General features: G+C 50.5%; 1 protein-coding gene across 2 annotated transcripts in view; it reads left to right on the forward strand.

The window, feature by feature from the left end:
• PLCL1 (phospholipase C like 1 (inactive)) overlaps nt 1–21,993 on the forward strand; it is a 205,639-nt gene extending 183,646 nt beyond the window's left edge. For both annotated transcript variants that reach the window (XM_040604447.1, XM_040604448.1), the window contains exon 6: nt 20,264–21,993. In XM_040604447.1, the coding sequence (XP_040460381.1) occupies nt 20,264–20,446 (183 nt within the window). In that variant the 3' untranslated portion in view covers nt 20,447–21,993. The remainder of the gene's footprint in view (nt 1–20,263) is intronic.
• Nucleotides 21,994–27,403: the final 5,410 nt, after the last annotated feature.

Consider the following 27,403-nt stretch of genomic DNA (forward strand, 5'->3'; position numbering starts at 1 on the left):
GCTGAGAGCCATATTGTGTAAGCACGCTGGGCTGAAGAGCCCCGTTCTCACAGTAGCATTACAGGAATGGCGATGATCCTAGATTTAGTCTCACTTTTGCTTTTATTTCCACGCAGCACCGTCTCGTTGCCTCAGCTTTCCTTCCTGTATTGGGTTACATGCTGGTGAAATGCAAAAGTAGCAAAAGAAGTTTTGCGTTTGCCACCTTACGGGGACCACAGTGCTAGGGACCCTTTGTTGCACCCTAACAGGCATGCAAAGCCGCTCGCCTCGGCTGAGGTTACCGTTCTGGTCTGACCTCCTCTTTCGCTGAAAAACTCACTGTTAATTTTCATGAGATGGTTTTAAAATAGATGACCACCCGTTTCACTGAGTGGAGGGTTTCACCCGGGTGCGTGGGCTCATGCTTGTTTCTCCCCCGATGCTGGTGTTCCTCCCGCCGTCCCCCGGTGAGGCCATCTCCTCCAGCACGTGTGGCCACCTGGGCAGGTGGGCACAAGCTCCTCCTGCCTGTGCTCGGGGCGGGGGGCACCGGGCTCTGTAAGGCAGAAGCTGAGAACCCTCATTAGGGCAGTTCTGGCCTTGAACTAACAAGGTGGCTCTGGGTCAGGTACGCTGAGGGACGCGCGAGCGCCGTGCCCACAGGCCAGCTCGGGTGTGCCGCCAGCCCTTGGCACGGGGCAGCGCCGGCCATGCCCCCCCGGGGCCGTCTGCGCTCAGCACTCGCCAGTAGCCAGGCACCCTCAGCATCCGCCACTGGTGCGAACCGCTGATTTAATGACTGCTTTAGAAGTGTCTGGGTGTTTGGGGGAAAAAAAAAAAGTTGTCGCCTGCAAGACTGCTCTCCTTGCTGAGGCAAGACCAGGCGGTGGTTACTCGGGCAAAGAAGTTGGGATCTGCCCGAGTCCCAGGAGCCTGGCAGGTAGGACATGCAAAGTTCAAGTGTGTCAGCTGTGGTTCGGATCTATTGCTCTCGCGTGGACGCGCTTCGTGTGCCTGCAGACATGTTTTCCTGGGCTACCCACGCTTTGGTGGGCAGTGCATACCGGGGCCAGGGACAGCACTCCCAGGTACTTGCCTGCATGTTGCTGGTAAGTATCTAGGCAGTTAATGTACCGACATACTGACTGACTTACAGACGAAACATGGGGAGACAAAGATAAAGTGGCATTTACTATTTTGGTCTCACACAGAAGGGGAAAACACCCACGTGTTTGAATCTAGTCTGCTCCGAGATGCATTCGTGTTCTCTTCAGTCTTTTTTGTTGCCAGTGCCAAGATTTCACCTCTGCTGCCCTAAGTGCGGTCTGTCTTACTAGGGCTCCAACTGTTAGTGCGTACCACAGGACACCAAGTGGTTAAATTTTCAGGGCTCATTTCAGCACCCATCCACAAGTGTGTCTGCTAATTATCCTGCTTTTAAATTAGTGCTGATTAGATGTGTAAAGAGAGAGGTTGCAGAATGCGGAAGGCATACAATTATCAAATTGCTAATGCAGTTCACTCTTCGGGGGAGAAATCCACAATTTTATAATGTAGTTGTGATCGATGTTAGCTCTGGTGTAAGTGGATTTACGCAGCGAAACTGCGCACAAATAGCACTTTTGGAGGAGGATGTTCACAAATGACCCGTTTCTTCATCACAGTCATTTTTGACAGTCAGCCTTCAGTTTCCTGGGAGACCTGCAGCATCCAGACTTCTCACTTGGGTGGCAGAGCCTCAAAGGCTCATGCTGAGGCTACTTAGAGGGATAAAAGCCAGATTTCTGGAAGATGTATGTACAGACTGTCTGGCTTCACCTAAACTGAGATGAATTTATCGTCGCTGCAAGGTATCAGTTTTCTTTAGGAAGAAACGCAACGTATCTCAATGATCCTTACGAGTCCCTTCCAACCTGAGATATTCTATGGTTCTGTATCAGACAGCAGCTGTTATTCTAAAGCACCTTATGCACAATGGTGCCACACAGAGTTTCTGCTGGTGTTTGGAAGAACTAGGTCCATCACAGCCTTAATTCAAGGCTTATTATAGTGCACTGTGGGAGTGTTTTTTAATGGATATTCTGCAGTACACAAAAACTGTCTTGTAAGAAAGATTTATTTGGGTCTTTTCACATCAGTCCCTTTTCCCGAAGTTAGGCAAGAGCCATGGCTTCACTCCTTGGCATGCTACAAAGTGGACAACAGAGCAGCATGGCAGAATCTTAGAGACGTTTCATGTAATGAAGTACAACGGTAACGTGCTATTCCCCTGTGTGGCATAGAATTGCTGCCAAAGGATTTGCACGGCAATTTCCACTATCGAGATCTTCAGTCAGAGCATGGTGAATTTGGGAGCCCCTATAAAGCTGCTGTGTTCCATGTACGATCTATTTCTTTCCCTGTAAATGTCAGTTAGCCTTCCCCATGAAAAATTCCTCATATCTTATGTCCCTCCTTTTGCCATCACGTCTCTGTGGACGTAAGCACATCAGTGCTCAATTTGTGAAACTGCAAAAAAAGATTAAATATAAGCCATAGTGTCTTAGCCATAAATTCTTGTGGTTTGCTGTCACCTTGTGACAGTGATAGTTCAGCAAGAGCAGTAGGCAGGAGTGGTTTGCGTGGCGTGGAGACTTCATGCTTGCCTTTAAATGCAGGGCTCGTTGTATTACTCCATGCCTGCTCGTCTCCAGATCTCACTAGATAAATGTGTTTTGAATGTGGTTACCCCAAAGGCTCTTTTTCCGGAGAGGCTAAATGTCTCTCCAGCTATCTAGTCCCCACATTGTTTGCATTTCCTTTGTTGGTGGAGTTCAGAGTGGTGTTTCTAACCTTTTAAACCTCTCCAGACTGTGTGCCCTGACTACTTTTGATGGATCTGCTGCCTTACTCCAAGACCAGCTCAGCCGAGGCTGGCTGAGCTGATCGGTCTGTGATTGAGTGACAGCTTTTAAAAAGGTATGAGGAAATACAAACTGATCCGATTCGCATAGTTACTAGATCAGGTTGGTTTCTTACACATGAGCTGAAGGACAAAAAAGAAAAAAATAACGTGAAACAGCTGGCTTTCTGGGAGGTGCTGAAGAGAAGGTGAAAAGGTCCAGCAAGGTTAACATGTGTTTAGTTTGGTAATTACTGACCTGCTTTGCTTGAAACAGTTTCTTTAAAAGTAGGGGGAAAGGTGGGGATGGAGGTTGTTCGAGGTTGTTTCTTACCGAGCGTGTGAAGAGTCTGGAGGAGCAGCACAGAGCACAGCTGCCTCCCAGGCCCTTCGTGTGCCCTGACCGCAGTGGTGAGTGTGGTGGAGGCTCCCAGCTTCCCAGCTCCCTCCCAGGGCAGAGCCTGAGCTCCTGGCCCTCAAGCCATCTATGGGGAGGTGTTTTGAGATTTTTCTGGGATAGGCGGGTTTAGAGTCCTTTAAATGATACTGAGGTACAAGATAAGGAGGTGAAAGTATGTGGTTCACATGCAAAGCTGTGTTTTGTAAACAGACAGAACCAAATGGCATAATAATTAGGTAGGTGGATCCTCCTTGTAGGCATCGGAGCGTGTTCTGCGCTGGCTGGGGTGGTAAATGCCTCCTGGAGCTGCCCGCGTACCACTCACGGCACCGGCCTTCGCCTTTCTTGCCCGAGCCCAGAGGCAGGAGCCAGCACTCTCTGAAGGGCACTTAGTCTTGGTGGATTTTGTCGTTTGTATCTGGCCATGGACATTCTCAAGTTACCTCAGCAGTGTGGATGGGGGCGAAAGGAGCGTTCTCCCAGCCTCTCAGCAGCACTAGTTAATCAGCTGGAATATCCTGTTGTTCCTGGCCACCAGCCACGCTGCTGGAGCGACGCATCTGGGGAGGATGCAGTGAGCATCTCAAACGAGTGCAGCACGGCCTCTCCGGGTACCTGGCTGCTCCCTGCAAGTTTCTGAAGCCCTAATGGTGTTTCTGACAAGGGCTCTGTTTTCCTGGCCAAGGAAAATTTCAAGACATGAATTGGATTTAGAGCAAATCAAATATTCATGGCTGTTTAAAATATACATGAAGGCCACCCGGGCAATCTGAAATCTGCAAGTACCAAATGCTGGCAGCAGCAGGGACTAGTGGGGGAAGGAGAGCAACCATCACCAGGGTTCACAGCTCTTGCTTCTTCATGATCCCGTGAGTTTCTGGAGATGTGTTAGGGCATGGAGTCCCAGCCTGGCTTTACAAAGAGATTTGTCCCGTATTAGTCAGTTATTCCTGAGGGTTTGTCCATTAATGTCACAACAGGAGGGTTTCACTGACCGGTAAGCAGCCGTTGTCCGGACACGCGGCTCGGGAAGAGTCGGTGGTTAACTGGGCAGGCACCGGGCTGCGGGCACCTGCTCCGCCTGCCTGCAGTGCTGGTGCTTGTGCTGAGCAGCACTCACCGTCCTACCCCGTGTCCCCCTCAGAACCAAGCCCAGTTAATAGCTTCTGTTCATTCAGGGAGCACACCCCATTTTCTGCTGTTTCTGCAGCTTTTAAACAGCTATTTGGTGCATAGAAAATAGAAATAGGACCAGAAGGGCCTTTGAGAGGCTACGTTGCTCCTCCTGCTGCCCCGCTGCAGGATCAAAATGAATATTTAGCTGCTGTGGATCTAAGCCCTGTGCAAATACTTGGCATAGAAGCTGCTTGGTATGAGGCCGTGGTGTTCTCCAGGGTGACACCCCGTGCCCAGGGATCCTGAGTCACTTGGCACTTGGGGAAAGAGCTGATGGCCAGAGTCATCTGAGCAGAAATGTGGGTCTCTGTCATTTCTCTCACTTCCTTCCTGCTCCTCCAGTGCCAGGGCTCTGCTCCCGCAGGTGTTCCGTGACAGTGGGTCTGGGGGCAAGATTCCCTTACAGTCAGTGTGGGACCCAAGCGCAGGACAGACCAAAAATGGAGGGTCACCAAAGTTCATCCAGAAAACGGGGTGAAAGTACTGTGAGCTGCCTTCCTGTGATGTAAACCTTTTGTTTGTTTGTTTATTTTACTGCAATCCAGAGTTCTGCATTTCAGATGTAAATATTATTCCTTCTGTTCCACTGTATGTGTGCAGACACACATGCATGTATGTATACAGGAGGTGAGGCAGGCCATCAAATATATATGCAGAGCAACAGTAACTTTGGGACAAAAAGAACAGATTAGAGAAGTGAAAGATAGTATGAAAAGCCTCAAGCAGTATCTTGCTTAGCCCATTTTCCTTGTGTTTGGCCAAAACAAGCCAGAGACGGATGGCAAGCAATCTTGTGATGTGCCTTTTCTTTTGAGTGATGTGCCAGATTGCCCAAAGGCATGGCTCTGACGCCAGGCTGCTGGCTGCGCCCACAGGGAGAGGTGCATCACAGTGCAGCGATGGTGGTGGGAGCCAGGGCCAGGGGCATGTCCCTGTGGCTGGTGCCCCTTGTGCCAAGGCCACCTCAGCAACCCGGGCTTTGAGCCCGGTGGAGGGCTGGCACGCTGTGGTGCTGTGTGTGGAAAACAAATTTTAGCGTCACCTCACAAATGGAGGCTTGTCAAGATGCTCAGATAGTGCTAGTCTCCAAAACCAGATACCTGGCTCCTCAGGTTAGACATCTCCAGGTTCGGTGGAGGCCCCTGCCCGGCCAGCTGTCCTGTTACCCCTCCGTGCCTCGCCGTTATCTTGGTCTTTCCTGTCTCTTCTCCCCAGCCTCAAATATCCCCCTTCCCTGCGCATTGCCCCAAGGGCACGTATCGCCTGAATCGTGTCAGAGCGGTGGGAGAACCACCATGCTCTGTCTTACTCACCTGTCTGACTCTCCTCCGTCCTTGATCTGGACTAAACTTCTCGTGACTCCAAAGCTGTCCCCACCTGCCATGCGGTTCGCGTGAGTTCATCGTTCCGCGTTTGTGCCAGCTTCACCCTGGGGCGGCTGTGCGGGATGTGGCGCTGGTGGGGCGGCCCCGGCGCAGCCCGGGCCCCAGCTGACTGCTGTCCTCCCGTCTCTGCCAGCCCGGCAGGGCTGCTGGCGCCTGGGTGCGCAGGCCAGCTTCTTGCGAGGGCGTGTGTCAGCCGGTCCGGACTGTGCAACTGGAAAGGTGATTAGCAACGTTCGGGTGATGGGGTGTGAGTACAAAGAGAGTTTGTTCCCCAAATGCTGTTCTGAGCAGTAACAAGATCATCACCTACAAGGCGGTTATTTGAAAAATCATCAGGTAGGATTGCACGTTCCTTGAAAGTACTCATCTTTTGAGGAGAAGGAGTTACTCCTGCACGTACGTGTGTGTGAGAGAACTAAGCTGGAAAATGGGTAGTACTGGGGGGCCGGGAGGGGAGGCGGGCGCAACGATGACGGAGTGGAATCTGTTTGTAGATGGTTCCCCACTAAAGGAGGATTTCTTGAGTGGAAAAGCTGGGTCAGTGTCGTCTCCCATCCCAGCGAAAGCAGAAACGGCAAGTGGCATAGGAGCTTCGGCAACTTCTGCCACCGTCCCCTCCCCTGCAACAGTGACATTTTCATCGGAGACGTGGAGATCAAAGAGTGCCGTACCTGGCCGTGGAGTTAATTAACACAGCCTGGAAGACATGGGAGTTGCGAATCTTGTTTGTGCCCATCTGACAACGTGACCTCATTCAGAGGAATTCAAAGGGCTGTAATCAAAGTGTAGGTTTCAGCAGGAATCCACACATTTCTTGCTTTTATCTGTCGATGGCTGTAATAACAAACAAAGAAAGGAAATCAGCAGCTGTCGCGGTGAGGTGTTAGAGGTTGTGTTGTAACCCAGGGCAAGGCGCCAGCCCCGCCGCACGCAGCTCAGTGTGCCGGAGGGGCAGGAGCCTTCCCGCCCTGTCCTTCCGCGGCCCATGGGGTGGCACCGGCTGCGCGCCCCGGGCAGTGCGCCTGCCCCGACACCTGCCACCGGTGAGGGGCTCGGAGGGACCTCTTCTGCCCTGGGCTGGCAGCCCGGTGGTGCCTGCCCTGGATGGTCGTTCATGACTCCAAAGACCTCGGTGGTCGTCTTTGCTGCCTTACATTCACTATTGATGTTGCTTCAGGGCCATCACTTCAGCGAGATGGATGGTTTTTTCTTGGACTCAGGGATGGATTATTGCTTTGAAAACTTCAGTTACCTCTTTATGCAACTTGAACGATTCCTGAAATTGTCCCTTAAACAATATATGAGAAAAGAGATTCAGTTGCATGGTTACATGTTATTGAAGACACGTTACATTTTTAAATAATTTCAGTTGTATTTTGATCTCCATTATTTAGCAAACTCGCTTTACAGCCTGGAATCTGCCTTTGCTGTTGATCTCGTCCCTCCCCAGCTAGCGCGTGTTGCCTGCGTAGCAGTGGTACTGATGGTGCCTGCCAGGGTGTTTTGTCTTCCTTGTGTTTTAAACGGTCGAGTGCCATTGTGAATCAGCGTCTGTGTCCTTGTGTCCTGGTAAAGATCTGGCGGAGCTGTGGTTGCTTCAGGGCTAACAGGATACGGGGGGAGAAAACTCCCTTTGTTTTCCTCCGAACGTAGAGCTCCTGCGGGTCAGCTCAGCACCCTGCCCGTCGGGGTAACCCGCAGGCGCTGGGAGGGTTTTTACCCAAAGCAGTTGTGCTGAATTCCCAGGTTCATTTGGACACGGGTCGCTGTGGCCCCAAGGAGCTTGTCCTTCCAGCAGCCCACGCACTGCTGTCGCACGAGGGAGCGTGCGCGCCAGAGGGGCTCCGTTTCTAGGTGGCCGGTGGCAGGACAGAGCACGGGGGATTTGCTGCCTGAAGCCTCCACCCACGGGCATTTTTCCTGAGTTCGTGTAGGGCCGTTCAGTGCCAGGGGAGGCCGGGGGACTGGTTTGTGTGTGGTGGGAACACCGAGAGGATTCGCTTGAATGTTGTTTTCTCTCCAGCATTTGCTGTGTTATAAATTGAGACCACAATTGATCATAATCCAATTAAAATTTTATTAATTATAGCAAGTAGAATATGAGCAAAGACAGCGCTGGACGGCAGGGGAGTCTGCGCTCCGCCAACTGCCGCGCTGAGCAGTTTAAACAGTCCTTTTTTATACTTTTTACTTTCGTGTTTATGAAGTAGTGGAGGTGTTAACCCCTTACTCATATATCTTTATATGGGGTCGTCTGTCTTGTTTCTGTCTGGCGGTTATCTTCTCTTTTACAAGCAGCATCCTGGATGTAGTGGAGGTGTTAACTTATTTTTCACAAGAGGCATCCTGGATATCTGGCGCCTAGTCTTTACTTTATGCTTAACATAAATCTTAATAAACAATATCCTAGTCCATAGTTTCTTACAGCTGCTTGTTAGGTCTGAGTCGCGCCGCTCTCTGGGAGCCATAAACTGGTGCTAGCCTGAAATGGTTACATCTGGATGTAAGCTTTGGTGTCTGCCAAGAGGTTTAACGTCTTCTAAAAATTACCTTTGTGATACATTTTGAGCTCGTTACAGCTACTGTCAGCAGATCGCAGGCAGTTTCCCAGCACTTAAATGATGAGAAGTTGACTGCCCTTTTGTTATGTGAGCTCATGCCAGTCTACAAAATCCCGCTCCCTTGGGGGCAATTGGGTGTCTAATTTAAGCTAATTCCCTGGGGGAGCTCGGGAGGAGTGAAAGCTGCTGGTTGCTCCCTCCAAACTTCCTCCTCTGCGGCTGTGAGACGGCGGGTGCGTTTTCCCTGGCACTGTCGGTGGCCTCGGCCAGATCCAGCACTGCACTTTGTAACCCAGCGATACCCGGCCCTTGTGCTCTCTGGAGCGAGGGGCGAGCCTGTCTCTGTGAACCACACGATACCAGGTTGGTGGGACCTCAAGGATCATCTGGTCCAGCCTTTCCTGGCGAAGGCACGGTCTTGACAAGATGCCCAGCACCCTGTCCTGCTGAATCTTAAAAGTTCACGATGTCAGGGAATGCACCACTTCCCTGGGGAGATTGTTCTCATTGTGAAAACTTTCCTTTTCTCTCAGTCGGAATTTCCCTGGCAGTACCTTGTACCTGTCGTGCCTCGTCTGTTCCGTGTGGCTCCTTGTATGCCGAGTGCTCCCCCTGTCCCTCCCCAGCATAGGTAGCAGTCCTCTCTCCACGTGCTGGGGCGCACAGAAAATACCCTTGCCAGCCCGGACCGTTGGCTTGTCTGCACTTGCGTGAGTACGGGAGTCGGGGGAGCCCAACCCGGAACCCAGCGGGCAGCAATTTGCTGGTGTGACCTTCCCCGTTCCCTTTTACCGCTCCGGCTTTCGTTGCTGCCCCCAACGCTGAAAAGAGAAAACGTTCCTCCGTGCTGCTGACACCTTCCAGGGGCTGCAGCTAAAGTAAAATGCGCTTAACTCAGTGGCAGTATCCATCCAGGTTTGTAGAATGGAGCCAGTGGCAGCAGAGGGCCGCGGAGTAAAGCCCTCTGCGTGAACGTGTGTGATTGTGCGCGGCATGGATCCACGGGGAGGGCTTGGGCAGCGAGTCAAATGCCACCGCTGCGTTCAGTGAACGCTGTAGGTGCCGGTCAGACCTTTTTTTTTTTGTCTGTTTTTTTTTTTAACTTTTTTTTTTAACTGCACCTTGCAGTGACCCTTCCCCAGCAGCCCGCGTGGGCCCGGTGAGCCCTGCGTGGCAGGCGCTCCCTAACACTCGTGCAGGAGCTAGGGAGCAGGGAGGCCCGGGCGCCCGTGGGTGGAAGCGAGCTTTGCCGTGGGAGCAGCAGGTTGGGAAGCTCGTACCGCTGGCAGCTGCAGCCATCTCTTACTGGGTCGGGTGAAATAAATGCACGGGGATGCACCCTGCGGGAGCGGAGGGGACCTCTCCTAGGGAGCATTTCCCCAGGTACAGGTGGGATCCATTTGGGGAGCAAAGCTGAGACAAAACCAGTAATCCCATTGCTGTGGCAGCTGCTGTTTATTCTTAGATCACAAGCAGAGAAAGACGGGCTATGTATGTGAGAGAGCGGCTCAAAGGACGCAGCAGGCAGAGCAGTGGGTTGAAAAGGCCCGTATGGTAGGTGGTCTTCTCCAGCGTCCTGTGTTACAGACCAGACACAGGTCCTGCATCGGCAGGAGGAGCCTTACTGACTGCTCGGAGCTGTCGGAGCAGGGAGTGACGATAGCTGCAGGTAAGTGCTCTGCGTGTTCTCACCCGGTGTCACCCGGGCTCCTGCCCTCTTGCACCAGTGACCTGGCAGTGCCGGGGCACCTAGCGGCAGGCAGCTGGGGAGCCTCGTGAAGGCACTGCAAAGCACCCGAAGATTTTTTTTTTACATTTTCAAGCAGTGACAAAGGTGGTGGGAGTTGCAGAGGTCAGCCAGAGGGGCCTAATGTTGCAGCCTGGGGGGGATGAGCTGAGGCTGGAGGCTGCCGGCAGCCTCAGGACTGTTTCCTTCAGAGGGTGGCCTGGTGATCTGAAGCTGGGCTGTCTAAATTCGTCCTCTCCGACCCACACCAGTAACTGTGGAGGTATTACTACAGCCCTCTGTATCAGGCTTAAAAATTGAGTTCAGTTTTGCCAAAAGGTCTCTTTATTTTCCGCAGCATGGCACTGTAAGGGGTTGGAAATTATGTTGACATTTTGGGGTAATGAATGGGTAAATGAGTACTACAGCCCTTGTCCTGCACCGCTTATTTTTGTGCTTGGCTCACTTGGTTTGCTTTTTGTCTCCAACGTCCCAGCTAACAGGGACAAACTGGATCAGAGCATTTGCTGCGGAGTCTTCTAAAAACCTGTTCCCTCCTAGCAGTTAGACAGCGTTTTGTTTTATTTTTTTCTTTCTTCACTTAACCTTTTATGTGATTTGGAGTTTTTGGACTCAGCTTAAAAGCTTTCTGCTTTAGCATGAAGTTGTTTGTGGTCTGTGCTGCTTGTGAACAGGTTAGAAACTGACTGCTGGCACCTCGTGTGAAGGGAGGAGAGCGGCGGGGGCAGTGGGGCGTCAGGTCCCCGCGGGGGAGCAGCAGTGGGGAGCGCAGGTAGTTCTGCAGCTTCCCGCGGCCCAGCCAGCTGCCAGCGTTCACCAGCCGCCGCTGCAGCAGGAGGGATTGCAGACCACATCGGTGCCAAGAACAGGTGTTAGTGCCAGGCAGTTACTCAGCGACAAGGAGAGTAAGGAGCTGTTACACAGGAGCGAGCACTGCGTGAGTATGCTCTGTTACCTGTCCAGAAACACAGCACTCTGACTGGCATCATTTAATTTCATCTTAATTACGTTATTTCAGTTAGCATTAAGCACAAGCTGCAAGTGTTAGGGGTTTTTTTTTTAGCTACTGCCCTAAGCAGTAGTCTAAGGAGAGCAGTGAGTGTTTGTGCTGCATCTCCTGTAACACTCCCCCCACCCCCTGAAAAAATAACCTCAGACCAGCGCAGGTGCCAAAACAGGATCAGCCCGGAGCTGGTCAGCAAACCCTTTCCCGGTTCTGACGAACTTAAGGGACGTTTTGTTGTCTATACTTGCGACAAAGGACATGAATTTGGTGTTAACCCTCTGCCTCGCAGCCTGGGCGGCTGTGAGTCAGCGCAGAGGGCACGGGGGGGGGGTGCCAGCTATTCCCAGCCAGGAGCATTGCTCAGGGGTTGCTTTGCACGGCTGTTTTGTTAGCTGCAAAATGTATCTTTGCCCGCAGCTGGTTCTTTTACTCAGAAAAATGAAATGCAAGAAAATTGTGTGCTTTCTGCTTCGTTGTTCTTCCCCTTGCTTTGTTTTTCTGGGACTCTATGGACTTTACTGGAGTGACCAGCTGGTGCTGGTACATGTGGGGAACTGGGTTTTGTGACCAAAGGAGGGCTAAGAAATAAATGCCTGGACACATAGCTTTGATTTCCATCTGATGGCTATGTATCAAAAATAAATAGTGCCCCAATTTCTTCAATGATGTGGGGTTTTCTTAGTATTGATTGTACACTCCTGGGCTCCCCGCCAAACCTTTGATTTCAGACCTGTCACCAGAAGAGAGGCAGGCACCTAGCGTGGAGGGGTTGACTGCGAGCATCCATACATTTGTGGCTGTGCTTGCAAACTGTCTGCTAGATGTAGTGCCTGAGAGACACGCAAGCAGCTGAGCTGCTCAGCACATGGCTAACATCAAATTAATAGCATTATTTCTGAAAGTACATTCCTGCTGCAACACAGTTAACAGACAGTCGATGTTCACATTCATTGCTTTTGACAGCCTGATATAAGGTAATTTAATTTAAACGCCTAGATGAGAGAGAAGCAAGAGGCATTTTTAGAAAAGAAATGAAAATAAAAGCCCACTCTTTTTATACATAAAATGCCTGCTTGAAAGGAATAGATTAGTAGCCGTACAGTGCAATTGATTTGCAAGAGCCCGTGGATTTCAGTGGAGGGCTCTGTTTAAAGATCAATAGAGAACGCTACAGCAAGAGTGCTTTTGCCACTTAGGTATTCAAGCAAATGCTTGACGTTCATTCCTTCTCAGGCTTTGGTCCAGGGCCAGTACGGTTTGGGAGGGCACTTGACCATGTTTCAGAGAGCAAGCTGGCTGGCTGTGTCCTTCGCCTTTATTGCATTAGGCAAATCCTGTAAGAGAATGATACGTACAGACCCCCTTTCTGAAGTTGCCATGGCTGCACGAGGCAGCAGTACTCTTGCTGGCAAGGCCAGCAGCCAGAATCAGAAGTTATTTCTAAGTGTTTGCTTCTTGGTTGATTGCATGACCGTCTGTGAGGTTCTCCTTCTATAATGGAAGCGTTTCGTTCATTTCCACCTCCCAGGCTGCCCTCCAGGTCTGCCTTTGGCTGTGTCGCGTGATTTGGGAACATACAAGCGGTGGGCTGGCAGTTTTGTAGTAACGGGGGAGCCTTGCCTGGTGCGGTGCCGTGGGGGCTGACTCCGGTATCCAGCGTGGCCATTTAGATTCTAACTACACCTTTGCAAGAGCTAGAAAAGAAGGCAGAAAATGCCAACGGGTGTTTTTCAAGGGAGTGCTACAGCAGCAGAGGCAGTGGCTCGTGTCACTGCCTTGTGCTCTGGGACCGATGGCTCGGCTGTGCAATGCACGGTCACTAGCCTCCTAGAGAAGTAACCAGGCTTGCCAGGACACCTCTGTAGATCCCTGTTTAATCATCCTCTCCAACGCAGACCCAAATGGCAAATAAAATCAGTTTAAAAGTTTTGGGGTTTGTGTGGGACAGCCTACTGATGAACAACTGGCAGACTGAGCTAGTTTTGGAGTTTAAATATGAGCAGTTAAAATCAGATGGAACTGGTTTTCAGGTAACCTGGATATTGTTCTTAACACAGCACACGTACAATTTTAGCATCAGGCTCCATCCCCGGGTCGGAGTACCTGTCTGCAATCACACCACCATCAGGCGTGTTATCAGAGTAGTCCAGCCCGTGGCCGCGATGTGAGTAGTCACACACTGGAGCCACGAGTGAGGTTAAGATTTGATCTGTATTACAAGTTAGGGCCATTCTGAATGCTACTTTCGTGATGTATTTATTGTCATTCATATAATTGTTTGCATTAATCTCTTCTGTGGCCCTTCGCTATGGTATCTGATCACCTGCTACGCTTGCAGAGGTCTGTGCCCCAGAGAGCGCTGGACCAGTGTACGGGACCTGCTGGGTGCTCAGGGCAGGCCAGGGCCGAACAGGCTCTGTGGGCAGCTGTGATCCAGGTTGCTTTGGGGTCGCCACGTGATTTTTACCAACCACCTGGAGAGATGCTGGCGTGGTTCTCTCGCTCTTAAAACTGACTGCACTGGAAAAGTGACCGTTCTTTGTAAACGGCGATCGCAGAGATGGTTACTCCTTAGCTCTTCACCCAGCAGTTGTCCTTCAGTTCGGTGCTCCTGCGCAGGAGGCTGCTGGCTGCGACGTACCACCTCAAGGCTGCATGTCTTGGCCAGCTGGTGAGTGCCTTCGGGGCTGCCCGTGTTGCTTGCACATGTGGGTTCACTTCTGAGACGTGCATAAATATCCGGTGTGAACAGGACTTTTTTCCCCTGCGTTAAGTAGTAAAACAGTTGGGAAATACAGTGCAACCAAGGCCGGTTCTGCGCTCCCAGTGCTTTTCTTGGAGATGAGCTTGAGTTTCTTTCTGCTCTCTGAGCCTGCTCAGTCTGTGTAACAAGAACCCTGTGTAGCAAGAGACAGGCAGGAAAGTGTGGAGCCAGCATCCCTATGGCTGGTCTGTGAAATAAATGGAGAAAGGATGAAGTGAGGAGCAATTTGGTTTAGAAGCAGAAGTACTAGGAGTTGTTCCTGTTAACTACTCCTCCTCCTCTCCGTCAACTTCCTCATCCTTGCTGTCAGGTGTCCCAGCTGCTGGCTACAATACATTGAGCAATCAGCCCTAGAGCTTCTGACCTCATTGCTTGGCACAACCTTTGATTCACCTTTAACGCTCATCAAAACACTCGTATTCACCTTGGGTTTTGTCACAGAACCTTGTGTCACAGCTGCACACGGCAGACTGTTTCCACAACAGTTTCTTTTTCCTGCTCTTGCTTACAGAGACTTAACGCTTTATATAGTGGTGGCTGCCTTTCCCTGGGTCGGTATGTTCTTCTTCATACATCTCAGATCTGTTCTCTATGTGATGTAATTGATTCTCGGCTGTGTTTCCTTCTTGCAAATTTTTGCTAGACCCTGATTTGGGAAATGGGAGAGGAGGTCTCTGACTGTCAGTAACATGCTGATACACCAAAAGGAGATGCTCATTTTGATGTCTGAAATTACTAGCGAACACTGAGGAACACGGTGACCGACCTCAGCGAGGACTTGGTCAGATCGCCCAATTTACTCAGGGGCAAAGCTGTTGCTGGTTTCAGCCAGGTAGAAAGAAGTTCTTGCATTTGGTTCAGAATTGGGTAAAACCCCAACCCCCAGACCTTAGATGATACGCCATTTCAGTGGAGTGCCATTTCAGTGCCATCTTTTATATCAGGGGCCTTTTTATTTTCCTGACGGGAAGAAAAATTCTGCTATGCAAGGGTTTAAAATAACTTGGCAAGTAGTGCTTGGCCCCTGCCTTTCCTGTGGGGTAACTCATTTTTGCAGTCCTTTGTTCTCCAGTGTGCGAGAAGCGATTATACGCTTTGTGTATAATCCTTGTGTACAGTAATTTTTCATGCCAATGTGCGCATTATGATCTCTATCGCAGAGAATAAAGCAAAGCTCTCGACAAACTATACGCAGTAATAATGAAGAGGGTGGGTTTTTAAAGGCTGCATTGGTACAGCAATACTCGGTATGTTTTCTGAGTACTCTGTTCTGAAGAGTGGGTGTATCATAATCAAATTCATATCGTTTGTTTCCATATTTAAGTTGGAAGGAGGCATAGAAAAATATCTGCTTTTTCTAATAATTTTAACACAGCTGTCTAATCGTTTCATTAATGATTTCCTCTTCGGGGTTACATTTTCAAAGTCACGCGTGATCATTTAATTGTGTGCCTCCTTATTAATATTAAACACAGTTAAAGTCCCACTATGAAAAAGTGCACTTTGAAAATGCACGCCTTGCGGTAAGTGCCGCCTCCACGCAGGGTATCCCAGTGTCACAGCATCTCTCCAGCATCTCTGCTTCCCAGGTCCCGTGGCGGAGCGTACCGGTGCCGTTACCTTACCCGCGTTACCTCTGAAACGTGGAGCGACGCAGTGCTTGTGGTTTTGTTTGGCCATGTCTGGCTTTTTCAGCCAACCACTGGCAGCCTCTGGAGATTTTATTTTGTGATTAAATAATAATGTAAGAGCCTATTTCTTTGAGAAAAAGTTTAAAAATAACAGTAATACTATGAGCATGGTGTGGCATGGGCGGTGAGACCTCTGTTATGTATTTTTTGTTTACTCAGCCCTGAAGGAGCGGAGAGGAAAGCTCCGGCAACGCGCTGCCGGAGAAGGCGACTGCCAGGAGCCAAGCGGTGGCGGTGGCGATGCTTTGGTGAGCAGCAGGTCACCAAATGTCCCTCGCGGCCACTGCTGCAGCCTGCCTGAGCACACAGCCGCTCTGCGGTGCGGGGCAGGCCCCATTGCTCAGCGCGGGGTTTTCCACTTGGCTGGTGGTAGAGCACGGTGCTGGCGCGGGGCAGCCTGTCGGCGCCGTTGGCTTCTGCACGGGCCACGTGGTGGCCTTCAGGGTCCTCCCACAGCCCCTGCTGCTGGTGTGGGTCCCGCCTGGGTGGCAGCCGGGGTCCCCCGTGCGGGTGGGTGCCCAGAGCTGGCGCTGCTTCGTGACCTGCGTGTCACAGACTTTTCTGGAAAGCAAAGGAATAGAAATAGTAATTATTAATATACGAACCCATGCCCATATATTTATATTTCTGTAGAAATACGCATGCAGTGTATTAAAAAAATATATATATTGTGGAGTTGAACACAAAATGGTGCCGCTTACCTCACCCACCTTCTCCTTTCATTTCCCCAACCTCAGGGACTGGGTTGTTGTTGGACAAAATGAGCTGTCATCTTGGCCCATAAAAAACTTAGGAGTTTGATTTGGCAAAAAAATTAAATAATAAGAAACAACCTGCAGAATCCATCCCATCTGTGGCCATTGCCAGTGTCTGTCTAGAACAACTTGGGCTCTTTGAAGCCTTTCATGCATTGTCACTGAAACGGAGCAATATTTAAAGCCATGTCAGATTATCCCCATTTTCTAAGTATTATTAACCTGTCAAGGTAAAGGCTTATAATCTTACAGTTGCTTGACAATCTGCATTATTCGTTCTGTAATGTTAATTTGTGCTGGGGCTCCGCAGTTAGTTGTGGTTAGGTGTATGAAACCTGACATGTAATGTTCCCTAGCTCTAAATAAAAGCAGGCCCCTTGATCGGTTTTTCAAGTAGAACACTCAATTAATCTCTTCGGGCTTAATTTAGTGTCCTGCCAAATGCTGAGTTTAACCTTTCTCACAAGCATTTATTTTCAGGAAGGCTGATAGTATCAATAGCAGAAGGGAGATGGATGGATAGATGCTGAAGCGGACCGTCGTGATCTGTCTGTCTGGAAGAGGGATGCTTTGTTTGTAAGGGCAGAGGGGGCTGGGCCGTGCGCAGAGATGATCACAATGACTGATTGACGAAGGGCGTTTCAATGCAATCATAATTCTAAAGTTTTCTCCAGCTTCTATCCAGTATTTAGTTCATTAAGGTGTTGACACAATTTTGCTGACATTTTTCTTAAGTGGATTATGCTCACAGCCAGTTTTTCAAAGCAAACAGATGGCTTTTCAAACAGAGCATGCCCACAGATATTTTTTTTTTTATTTTTTTTACGGTGCCTCTAGAATTATGACAGCTCTGTCAGAGGGGGCTGGTTTCTCATTAATTTTCTTGTGACAGATGATTCAAAATCATTTTTGCTCCTTCAGCATGTTCAAATGAACCAGCTGTTTAGAAATAAAAAATACAAGGAGACTTAAGACATAAATCAGTTGGCCTGTACATGAATGGAATTGCAGTATTTTGGTAAGTCCATTTCTGGTTTTAGATCACTGTAAAATAAGAATGCCTTCATAAAGTATTTGAAGTATGCTGAGGAGGAATGTTTCTCTTCCTGGAACCCGAAGACATGTTGTGCATTGCCTCAGACGAAATCTGTAATCTGAATTGCCTGGATACTGAAATGTGAAATCAGAATATGCATAAGGGGGAGCGGGTGGCTCGGCACCCTCGCGCGGGGTGTGAAGTCCCTTGGCTTCCGCGGACTTGAGACGAGTCTTGGCAGGGCGGACTTGGGCTGTCATCCTCCAAGCGGGGGTGTACCACATCCCAGGCAGCTCCCTTAAAGGAGCGTCTCAGGGTCCCTCGGCGAAGACGCAGCTGGTGGGCCACCCTCGGGAGAAGATTTCCATGCTTTGCCCTCACCCTGAGGAGGAAGAGATGTGAAGGTGGCGACGCAGGTTCAGCTGAAGCTCTTTTTGTGCCAGCTTAACGAGCTGTACCACCTTGTGCTGCTGCCTGACGGGCACTCCTCCGTGCACGGTGTGGGCAAGCGCTCCCGCCGCGGGGACACGCCAGCCGTGCCGCAGCAGGGGGCTGGCTTCTAGCAGCCTTCCTGCAGGCACCCCAGCCGAGGGGCAGCGGGCCTTCATCATCCTCACTTTACCTCTGTTGCACTGGCTCTCCCAGGTTTTGGGCTTAGCTGGTCTTGGTGCTGCAGGAATGTTTACTTGGAGCCGCTCCTTGTGCTAAGAGGGGGTTTCTGTTCTTGCACATTAATACATAGCACCAGGTTTTGACTTAGAGAAGTCAAGGCCGCAAAGCGTCATCACACCAATTTTGTCTGCTCGTTGGTGCAGCCTTTGGTGTCTTCAGTGCTGGCTCCGTGACAAGAAAAAGCAGCAGCCCTGCTGCAGCCAGGTCTATTTCACCCTAAAACCAAACTATTTAAGGCTGCTCCTGTATACTGAGGAGCCTGCCACCCCTTTTTATACCATCGCCACGTCATTAACGATACTGCTGTTGGATCTCTTTGCTTACGCTGCAGTGGGTGTCCTTGTCACTGCAGCACCAACACGGTTCCTGTGCCACTTGCAGACAGGGAGGGAGACCGGGGCGTGCCGGGTGCTCAGGGCAGCTACGGGGCTCTTGGAGTCCTGCCTGCTGCCTTTAACCATAAGCTCAACCTTTGTCCTGAAAGCAAGATCACAGCTATGTGAAATATGTGCTATGTAAATTATTCTTGTTTTGTTTTTTCAAGCCATGTCTGCTCACTGGATCCCAAGTTATTTGTCTCTGTATTCCCATAACTGTCACGCTGCCGAGATACCGATCTCTTCAAAAGAGCTTCCTACCAAACAGTACAGAGCCACTCGCGTAGTCCCAGTGGTTTTTGTTAATTCTCGCATTGAGTTGGATTCCCAGCGTCTGGGTGGTGATTTGCATTGTTCAGCAGGGACAAACTCATGCCACCAGGAGATGAGGCAATCCCGTTCTCGGGTGCGGGCCGCTGGCCCTGGCTGACGTGGTTTCCCACGTGGTGTTTACCAGGGCAGCGGGACTTGCAAGCCACCATTGTTTCTTGGGTTGTGAACGTTGTTTACAGGGGCTGAGGTGGTGCAAGCCCAGTGCCAGGCACTGGTGAAAAGGGAGCTGCACTCATCGGTGTGAGATAAACCCTTCCTCTTAGCTCTGGGGAAAGGGCGAGCAGAGAGATGCTCCCACAGCTGGAAGGTGGTGTGCTGCGACTCATCCAACACATCTGGTTTGTTTGGAAAACCGAAGGAGGGTTGGTGATCAGTCACCCCCCCAGTGTGCCACAGGTCCTGCTGTAATATCTGTTGTTTCCTCCGAGAGCCCGCGGAGCATCTGTGGTTCGCAGGAGATCAGGCTGGGTTGCAGGGATGCGCGTGTGACGTTTCACTCAGTGGAGGTATTCCTCCTGAATGCGTGTATAACCAGCTGCAGCGGGTGGTGTACTTCAGGCTGTGCTTTGGGTGGTGTGGGGTGAACAGCTCAAGTTCTTAGGGATACTGAAATTTAATAACCAGATGCATCTCCTGGCTTTTATTTATTTGTATTTGCTAGGACCAAAATCTTGTCACTTCACAGCACTCGAGATATCAATATTGCATAAATATCCATCTTGGCATTTCTGAACACCAGCTCCATGATACAAATTTCCTGTAACACGTTTCTCCTGGTAGTGACAAATGGGGCTGACACCCTGTTAGTCACGACACCTTTACGTGCTTTGAGAAGCTGCAGAAGCAGGCCTTTGCTCATGAACTCTCTCATCCCCATTCATCTGCTCAAAGGTCCCAAACGAATGGTTCAGCTGTTGTTTCATGGAGACATGCAGCTCGGCCCGCCCGCGCTGAAGGAGAGCCCGAGGCTGGGTAGCTAACGCGAGCGCAAGGAGGGCTGGGTGGCGGGGGTCTCGCAGCTCACCGGGGACACGCAGCCGTCACTGTGTGGGATCTGACGCCAGGGTGCGAGGACAGAGCAGTGGCACGGGGAGAGAGGTACCACGTGCCATCACTGCCCTGTCCCTGGCAGATCCTTGCTGCTGGCTGTGGGGGAGGGGATGCCTTCCCCCTGCGGGCTCCATAAAGCCAGGCCCGAATCACCTCCCGGGGGGGACCCAAAGTGGGGGCAGGTGGGTGCCTGGCCTGCTCACCCTGCCCGCTGTGCTGGCTGCTGCCTTCCTCACCGGGCTGGGTGCCAGGCTGCCGGAGGGGCTTCAGCCCCTGCCCCGGGGGCTGGCGTCCGTGGGGGGCAGAGGGGATTCGAGGCAGGACCTGAGAGCTGTCCCCCAGCGCGGAACGGTATGGCAGAGGCACGAGAGCAGCATCGCCGCTCTTGTCCCGAGCGATGTGTGCGACCCCTGACTCTCTCCTGCATGTGTGTCTGTACGTCCTCAGGGCCAAGGAGATCTCCTGAAGAACGCCAAGAACGAAGCCCTGGAGAACATGAAGCAGATCCAACTGGCGTGCCTGTCATGCGGACTGAGCAAAACTGGAAGCGGACATGCAGACGCCAAGTCAAAACGGTGCCTGGAGGCGATACAGGAGAAGGATACCGGAGATGAGAACGGGAGGCTGTGAGGGGAGGCAGAGCTGTCGCATTTGTCACAGATTTCAATAACTCTAAACTATTTTTTTAAAGCATTTAAAAATTCACACAGGAATGCCCTCTACAGGGTGTTGATAGTATTAAAATCCTCACAATGTCAGTATTTTAATGCAGTTAATTTATCTAAGTTAAACTCTGGTAGTGAAATTTCTAATGAAGCCAAGCTGTCTGTACGCAAGTGCGTGTGTGCGCACACATGCAGATCCCGTAGATGCCCTTTCATGCATTACATCAGCCGTTTGCTAATTTATTCCTTTGTCATCTTTGAGTAGGCCTGTTCATTCTGAAGATCAGAACAAATAGAGTACTTGTATCAGTTTTGTGCTTTATTTTACTTTCCAGCTTTTATCATTTAACTTATAGGTTGCATTACTGTTACACTGTTTAAACAAAACACAACGATAAATGCCACCAACAGCTGTTTCTGCGAGGGCAAAACCAGTGGTTCACGCAGACCCTGAACGTGATTCTTAACAAACAATTCAAACCACGTAAACGAGATATTTAATGGTCAGCGTTGCTGGATAGATCATGATTAGATCCGAGGTGTGTATTTCACTGAATTTTAGCAAACCGCTCTTCAGGGTACACCCATATAGCACGTACTAACAGGAAAACTGGCTAGTTTATTTCATTCCAGTAAATCATTGCCACCTTGTAGATCCGCAGGACAGCAGCAGCTGGTAGGCATTAACCCGTCTAGTGACCAGCATAGCTAGTCAGCCCCGTAGTTACGAGGAGAGCTGTGAATATCCTTCGTGAACCCCGAAGGTGAGCTTCAGGCTGCTCTGGATCGCTCAGTGGTGCCAGTATTGGGAGGCAGGTGTTACAGATTTCACGAGCTGTGAGCCCTAGTGCAAGAGGTGTGAGAGGCCAGAACTGGCTTGCCGCCTTCTGCCCGCGTGTTGAAGTCAGTAGGATGAGGCAAGCAGGATCTGACCTTGACGTTGCTGTGGTTAAGAATCATGCTCTGCTAGAAATGCGAAGCAAGGCAGCGGAACTGCTGCACATGTAGGGTAGAGACACAGCTTGGGGGAAAACCAGGGTGCCAGCATTTTTGTGCAGCAGTTACAAATACCCTGACGTATGTCGTATGTTCAGGGCAGTTCTGAGAATTGGATGCCTCTTCACGCCGCTGTAGGAAGGAGACAGAGAATGTCACAAAGCAACGCAATCCTCGTCCCTCCCAGTGTCCAGCTCATGTATGCTCACAACATTTCAATCGTTTAAGTACTGTGCTTGAGTGTAGTATTTGTGTTACCTTTAACAGGACTAAGTGTTTTATGGTTATAAAAAAGACTATATTTATTTAAAGCATTGCTTTTATTTTGAAAAGCTACTTTTTAAATTAATTTGATTAACAAATATGCTAATTTTCTGAACTTAACAAAAGGTAATTGCTGAAAGTTTGACCATTGGAGAATCTTATATAGCTATTGTGTTAAGTTATTTTTGACTTCTTAATAACACTATTATGTTCATGTTGCACATTACTGAGAGAGTAAAGCTATGAAACAACTTTGACCCATGTTTTTAAAGTGATTTAACACAGAAGGTAACCGGTGAGACCTGGGTACAGGTGGGTTAGAGTGGGTAAGTTGCTTGAGAGAAGGTTCTGCTCGGAAAGAAGTGTATTATTGTAAAGGTTATGACTCAGGTGCTTTAAATACTATTTCCATAAAACTTGCCATACTGGTTAAGATCCAGCCCTAAGTCCTTAATCTCCCCATTAGATTACGAGTGTATTCAGCTAAGGTCTGGAGAGGGGTGGGTTTTGGGTTTCAGGCAAGGCATGAAGCCCAGATCAATCGTGTAATGTGCATGTTCACCTTTTGCCCTCCTGGGTTACCTTCCTGGTTGCATCACGGCTTGTGTTTATAGGAAAAACAGCACTTGGCCTTCAGTATGTACAGTCAGGGAGGATGGAAGCGGTTCAGCTAGCAGCACCGGTTGTGAAGGACCAGCCTTCAGAAAGCACCTTTCTTGGGAGGGGGAGGTACTTCAGGAAGGGTGAATGCTTTATCTCTTGCTTCATTTAAACCTAGAAACAGCTTGATTTTCTCCGTTTAAAAGGCTACCCTAATGTCTGTACAGGAACCGCTGGCAAAACACCTTCCAGTCCTCCTTCCTTCCCCGGTGGTGTAAACAAGTGAACATAAAGTTACATGGCGAAGGGCTCGCTTTCCGTGCTCACGTGGAAGGGGGTACCACATAGCTCTCGCGCTGTAGCTATTTGCAGACCCAGAAGATCGTGGCCAGACAGAAATCCCACAGCATGCACGCGCACACCTTTCGTGCCATGTTTACCAGGGCCGGGGTCGTGCTGCGTGGCTTTCTGTGCCAAAATACAGGGAGCAGAAAACCTCGGGCACTCTGGATTGCCTGGAGCAGCCAGGGCCACTCCTGGCACTGGTGCCCCGCGGCTGAAGGAGCAGCTCCCCCTTCCCTCGGGCACGGAGAGGGCTGGCAGCAAAAGCTCGTCTCACCTTCCTCCATGCCCCTTTGAAGTCACTGGGAGTGGAAGCGCATGTTAAAGCGGCAATTGGTGTGATAAAAACTTAGCCTTGAAGGAGAACACATGGAAAAAACTTACGTAGTGTCAACAGCAGCAACACAGAGGGGGCTGACGGCCCGGCCTTCGGGGGGATGTTCCATGGTATGCCGGGCTCCTTGCAGCGGCAGGAACCTTCTGTGGGCCCCGTGCTGGTACCATTTGCCTAATGTTGCACCTGAATGGGTGGATATTATCTGTATCGCTTCTGGGGAAGTGATGTCTGGAAAGCGTCACGGGTATTTGCAGTTGTTTACAGCATGTTTTAACAACTGGAAATCAGAGAAGCTCTTGGGGACTGGCGTGTGGTGGTGGCTGCCAGGAGTACAGGAGTGAATCTGCCTGGGTTCTCATTCCAGCTCTGCCAGTGTCCTGCATCTTCACAGCATTCATTGTCCCTGTATCACTCTCTTATCTATAGATAAGACTGATGATGATAAGTGATTGTCCCCCTGTACTCCGCACTGGTGAGGCTGCACCTCAAATCCTGGGTTCAGTTTCGGGCCCCTCACTGCAAGAGGGATGTTGAGAGGCTGGAACGTGTCCAGAGATGGGCAGCCAAGCCACTGGGGGGGCTGGAGCACAAATCCTGTGAGGAGCGCCTGAGGGAGCTGGGGGGTTCAGCCTGGAGAGGACGAGGCTCAGGGGGGACCTTCTCGCTCTCTACAGCTGCCTGACGGGGGCTGCGGGGGTGGGGGTGTGTGTGTCGGTCTCTTCTCCCAGGTAACAAGCGACAGGACAAGAGGAAGGAGCTTCAGGTTGCACCAGGGGAGGTTTAGGTTGGATGTTAGGGAAAATTTCTTCACTGAAACAGTTGTCCAGCACTGGAACAGGCTGCCCAGGGACGTGGAGTCACCATCCTTAGAGGTATTTAAAAAACACATAAATGCGGTGCTTGGGGACATGGCTGAGTGATGGGCTGGGCAGCACTGGTTGATGGTTAGACATGATCTCCAAGGTCTTTTCCAACCTAAGTGATTATACGATTTTGTTTTACTTCCCATGGCCAGATTAGGTTACGTGTTTTGGAAACCCCTCTGAGCGTGCTGGTGCTCTGGGAGAACACCCAGGCACCGTGTTTGGGCTGTCCAGTAACACCAGTGCCTGCCGAGCCCTGCCGCCGGTGAGTGCAGGTGAGCCAGTGTGTGCAAGGAGCGCTGAGCCGCGACCTGCTGCCCTCTCCTGAGGGCACCGGTGCCTCCAGTGCCCGGGGGTCCGTTGGCCACCTGCTTGTGCGTCTGGCCCCTACCAAACTGCACCTTCAGCCAAGCGTGGCAGAGGGGCAGCCACCGCAGAGGTGTCGAGTTCCTGCACGTTTCCCAAGCAAGGACAGGGCAGGTGGCTCAGAGAGACCCCAGCAGCGGCTGCCCTGGGGCAGGAGGCTGCAGCGTGACCCCTAGCCGTGTGCGGGGCTCTGGGGCCAGGGAGAAACGTGGATGCAGAGGTTTCGCTTGAATTTTGCTTCTTACGTACATGAAGGAATCCAGTCGTGAGGCATGGGGGGAAGCTGAATTAGTCCAGCTGTTCACAGACCTGGTTAATCTTAAATCAGCAGGAATGGTTTTTACCAAATTTCATGTGCTGGTATGACTGGCAGGAGCGACCCCTTCCCCCTCCCTTTCCTGAGCCCAGCACGAGTTCAAGCACTATGCTGTTCTGCTGCTTTCTGTATAATTTTTCATGCCTTTTATTCCCCATTTTTAAAGGGATAATGCAGCTTCCCAGTGCAAACAAGGTGAGAGTTTTCCATGTTCCTCCTCCTGAGATTCACCTCCCAAAGTACATTGTTATCAGCTAATTGCGTGCGCAAGAAACAGCTTTCCTGTATAAGAATCCACCTCTCCTATCTGTTCAGACTAAAACATTAGGTCGTAGCCTCCTTGGCCTCTGTCCCCCTGCTATAGCAATAGCAGCCTCGCACAGGGGAAGCTTCAGGAAAGAAGGTGAGGGGGTCACAGGAGCAATCTCTTCTTGCTGCCACCGCTTGCTGTGGGGCTGGGTGTGGTGGCCCCCGGATCATGTTGCAGGAGCAGTAGATGACGATGTACGTGTTCAATAAATCTGAGCTTTTCTTGTAAAGTGCGGTGCTTAGCAGGAGGAAGGTGATTGTGAAGGCCGAAAGCGTCTGGGCGCAGTGAATGTGAGCTTGGGAGCAGAGCGAACACCAGCACCCGAATGCCCTCCCTTGTCAGCCCCTCTCACCTCCCTGGGCAGGCGTGAAAATCCAAAGGTTCCCATAATATGGTACCTGTAAAATTGTCTACAAATTGCCGCGCCACACGCGAGGTGGCATGTTTCCCCGGGCACCGGTGAGTACGGCCAGGGAGCGTTTCCCAGTCTGAAGCATGAGTGCTGGTCCAGACTCTTCAGGCATGGTCCCTTCGGGTTGCCTGTGCACAGACTCGGGCTGAGCAGTCTTGCATTCACTTTCCACAGCAGGTGCCTAAAAATATGTTTCCTTTTTAAGGTAATGTTGAGGAATATGTGAGTTCAGTAACCAAAATGTGAACGACCGGGCCAGAAATGTGATGCAAGTGCCGTCCCACCAGCTGTTCGTCTGCAACAGAGTACTGTGTGAACATGTCCCCGATCAAGTGGGTCATGTTTTAAATGCGGATTTTCTGCTCTGATTGTTTGAAACAGTTTATGAATAAATTGCTTTTGCAGAAAATACTCACGGAGTAATTTCAAGAAAAAGTGCAGAAATCAACATCTCAGCAGACAACGCATGAGCAGAATGCAGTGTTACATTTGACAGCTGTTTGCTGTCCACAGTCCACACCACCCTGCTCTGGAAACCAGAAGAAAAATGAATGATTCCAAAGGCAAGTTTGAGTTATTGGTGGTGTTAGAAGTATTTTTCCTGTTTAACTGCACAGCAGTTAAAGTAAAACTGCACTTTATTAAGATATGAGTATCGTAGGGTTGGGAAGCAAAAGTGATACTTGAGGCCAAAAGTAAATCAGCATGGAGCAGAGGTGGCATGTCGACATGTCACATGTGGGGAGGGATACTGGGTTGGGGGGGGGCCTGTGTGAGTGAGTGCTGCCCAAGAGCCCCCAGCAGAAGCCGTCAGCCTCCCTGCAGTGGCAGTGAAGGGCTGTTTGGGCAGGGAGCGCTTGGTGACCGGTGGGGTTGGTTTCCACCAGCAGAAGTTTGCACAGACCTCCGTGAGAGCTGGGGGCACAGTGGCAATTGGCCTTATCCCTGACCCATGGTTAGTGTGGTAACGGGGTGGCTGTGGGAGAAACCCTCAGTGGGTGGGAGAGTCTATGGCCGTGGCCCCAGGACCTAGCAGCGTTCCCACCAGCAGAGTCCTCCTGGAGCTGGGCAGGTTCACGGTGGTGGGGGCTGCAGTGCTGACGGCGCGGGGTGAGCAGCTTGTCGCTGTGGCCAGGTGGGTAGGAGCACTGTTCAGCCTGGTTTCTGGCTGCAGGTGTCAATCAGTTTAAGTGACATCTCATTAAATTACCTCATTTGACTTTGGCATGCAAAATCACAAAATTGCTTTGCTTCAGTGATACATGTGCCACCAAGAGCATCGTAGATATCGCTGCTTGCTGTAATGTATCAGGTTGTGGGTTTTTTTAAGACAAAACCGACAGACTTTTTTGACCCAAAAGTATTAGTCCTCAAAGTCAACCTGACTGAATGCCTATAGTTCATCCTCAGTCTCTGAGGTATATTTAATCAAGAGTTTAGAATACGGGAGGAGATTGAATATGCCAGATGAAGCATTAATTTCGGATGGCAGCTGAAAATGCAGCTAAATAAGACACTAGGTATACAAGATGGAGATGAGATTAGAAGTATGCAAACACCAGTATTAATCTGACTTGTCTGGAAACACATATGGGGAGAAAGAGGAATACAGATAAATTACTTGTATGTTTCCTCAGATAGGGTCTGGTGGACCAGCTACACATAATACAATTAGAAAGGAGATACAAATTATGATTCAGACAGCAGGAGCTGCTATGATTATTTGTGATGCTGATGGATGGAAAAGAGTACTGGCAGCAAAGCACGGCAGGGGTTTTGCAGCTTTGCAATTGCAGCGTGAGTGTGCCATGCGCAGGGGAGAGGGCGAGTGGTGCTGCGGCTCCCTCCTGTGCAAAGCAAATAGACCAAAGTATTGGTTGCTGCCGGGGTCTCCCAAAATGAAAAATTAAGAAATAGACTGTGCCGGAGAGGCCGAAACAAAGTATTGAAGAACATACTGATACTGGCAAGTCCATTGCTTGCTGGTGATGTACTGTCCTTCCTCCCTTTGCCTTTGGGATTCAGGGGCCGCAGCTCAGCCCTGCTTTGCTGGTTTGCAGCAGCCTTCCTGCACAAGGTGTTCCCGAAGCCAGGGCAGCACGGCTACGGCTGAGCT

The sequence above is a fragment of the Falco naumanni genome, chromosome 8, assembly GCF_017639655.2.
Source record: "Falco naumanni isolate bFalNau1 chromosome 8, bFalNau1.pat, whole genome shotgun sequence".
Taxonomy (NCBI): domain Eukaryota; kingdom Metazoa; phylum Chordata; class Aves; order Falconiformes; family Falconidae; genus Falco; species Falco naumanni.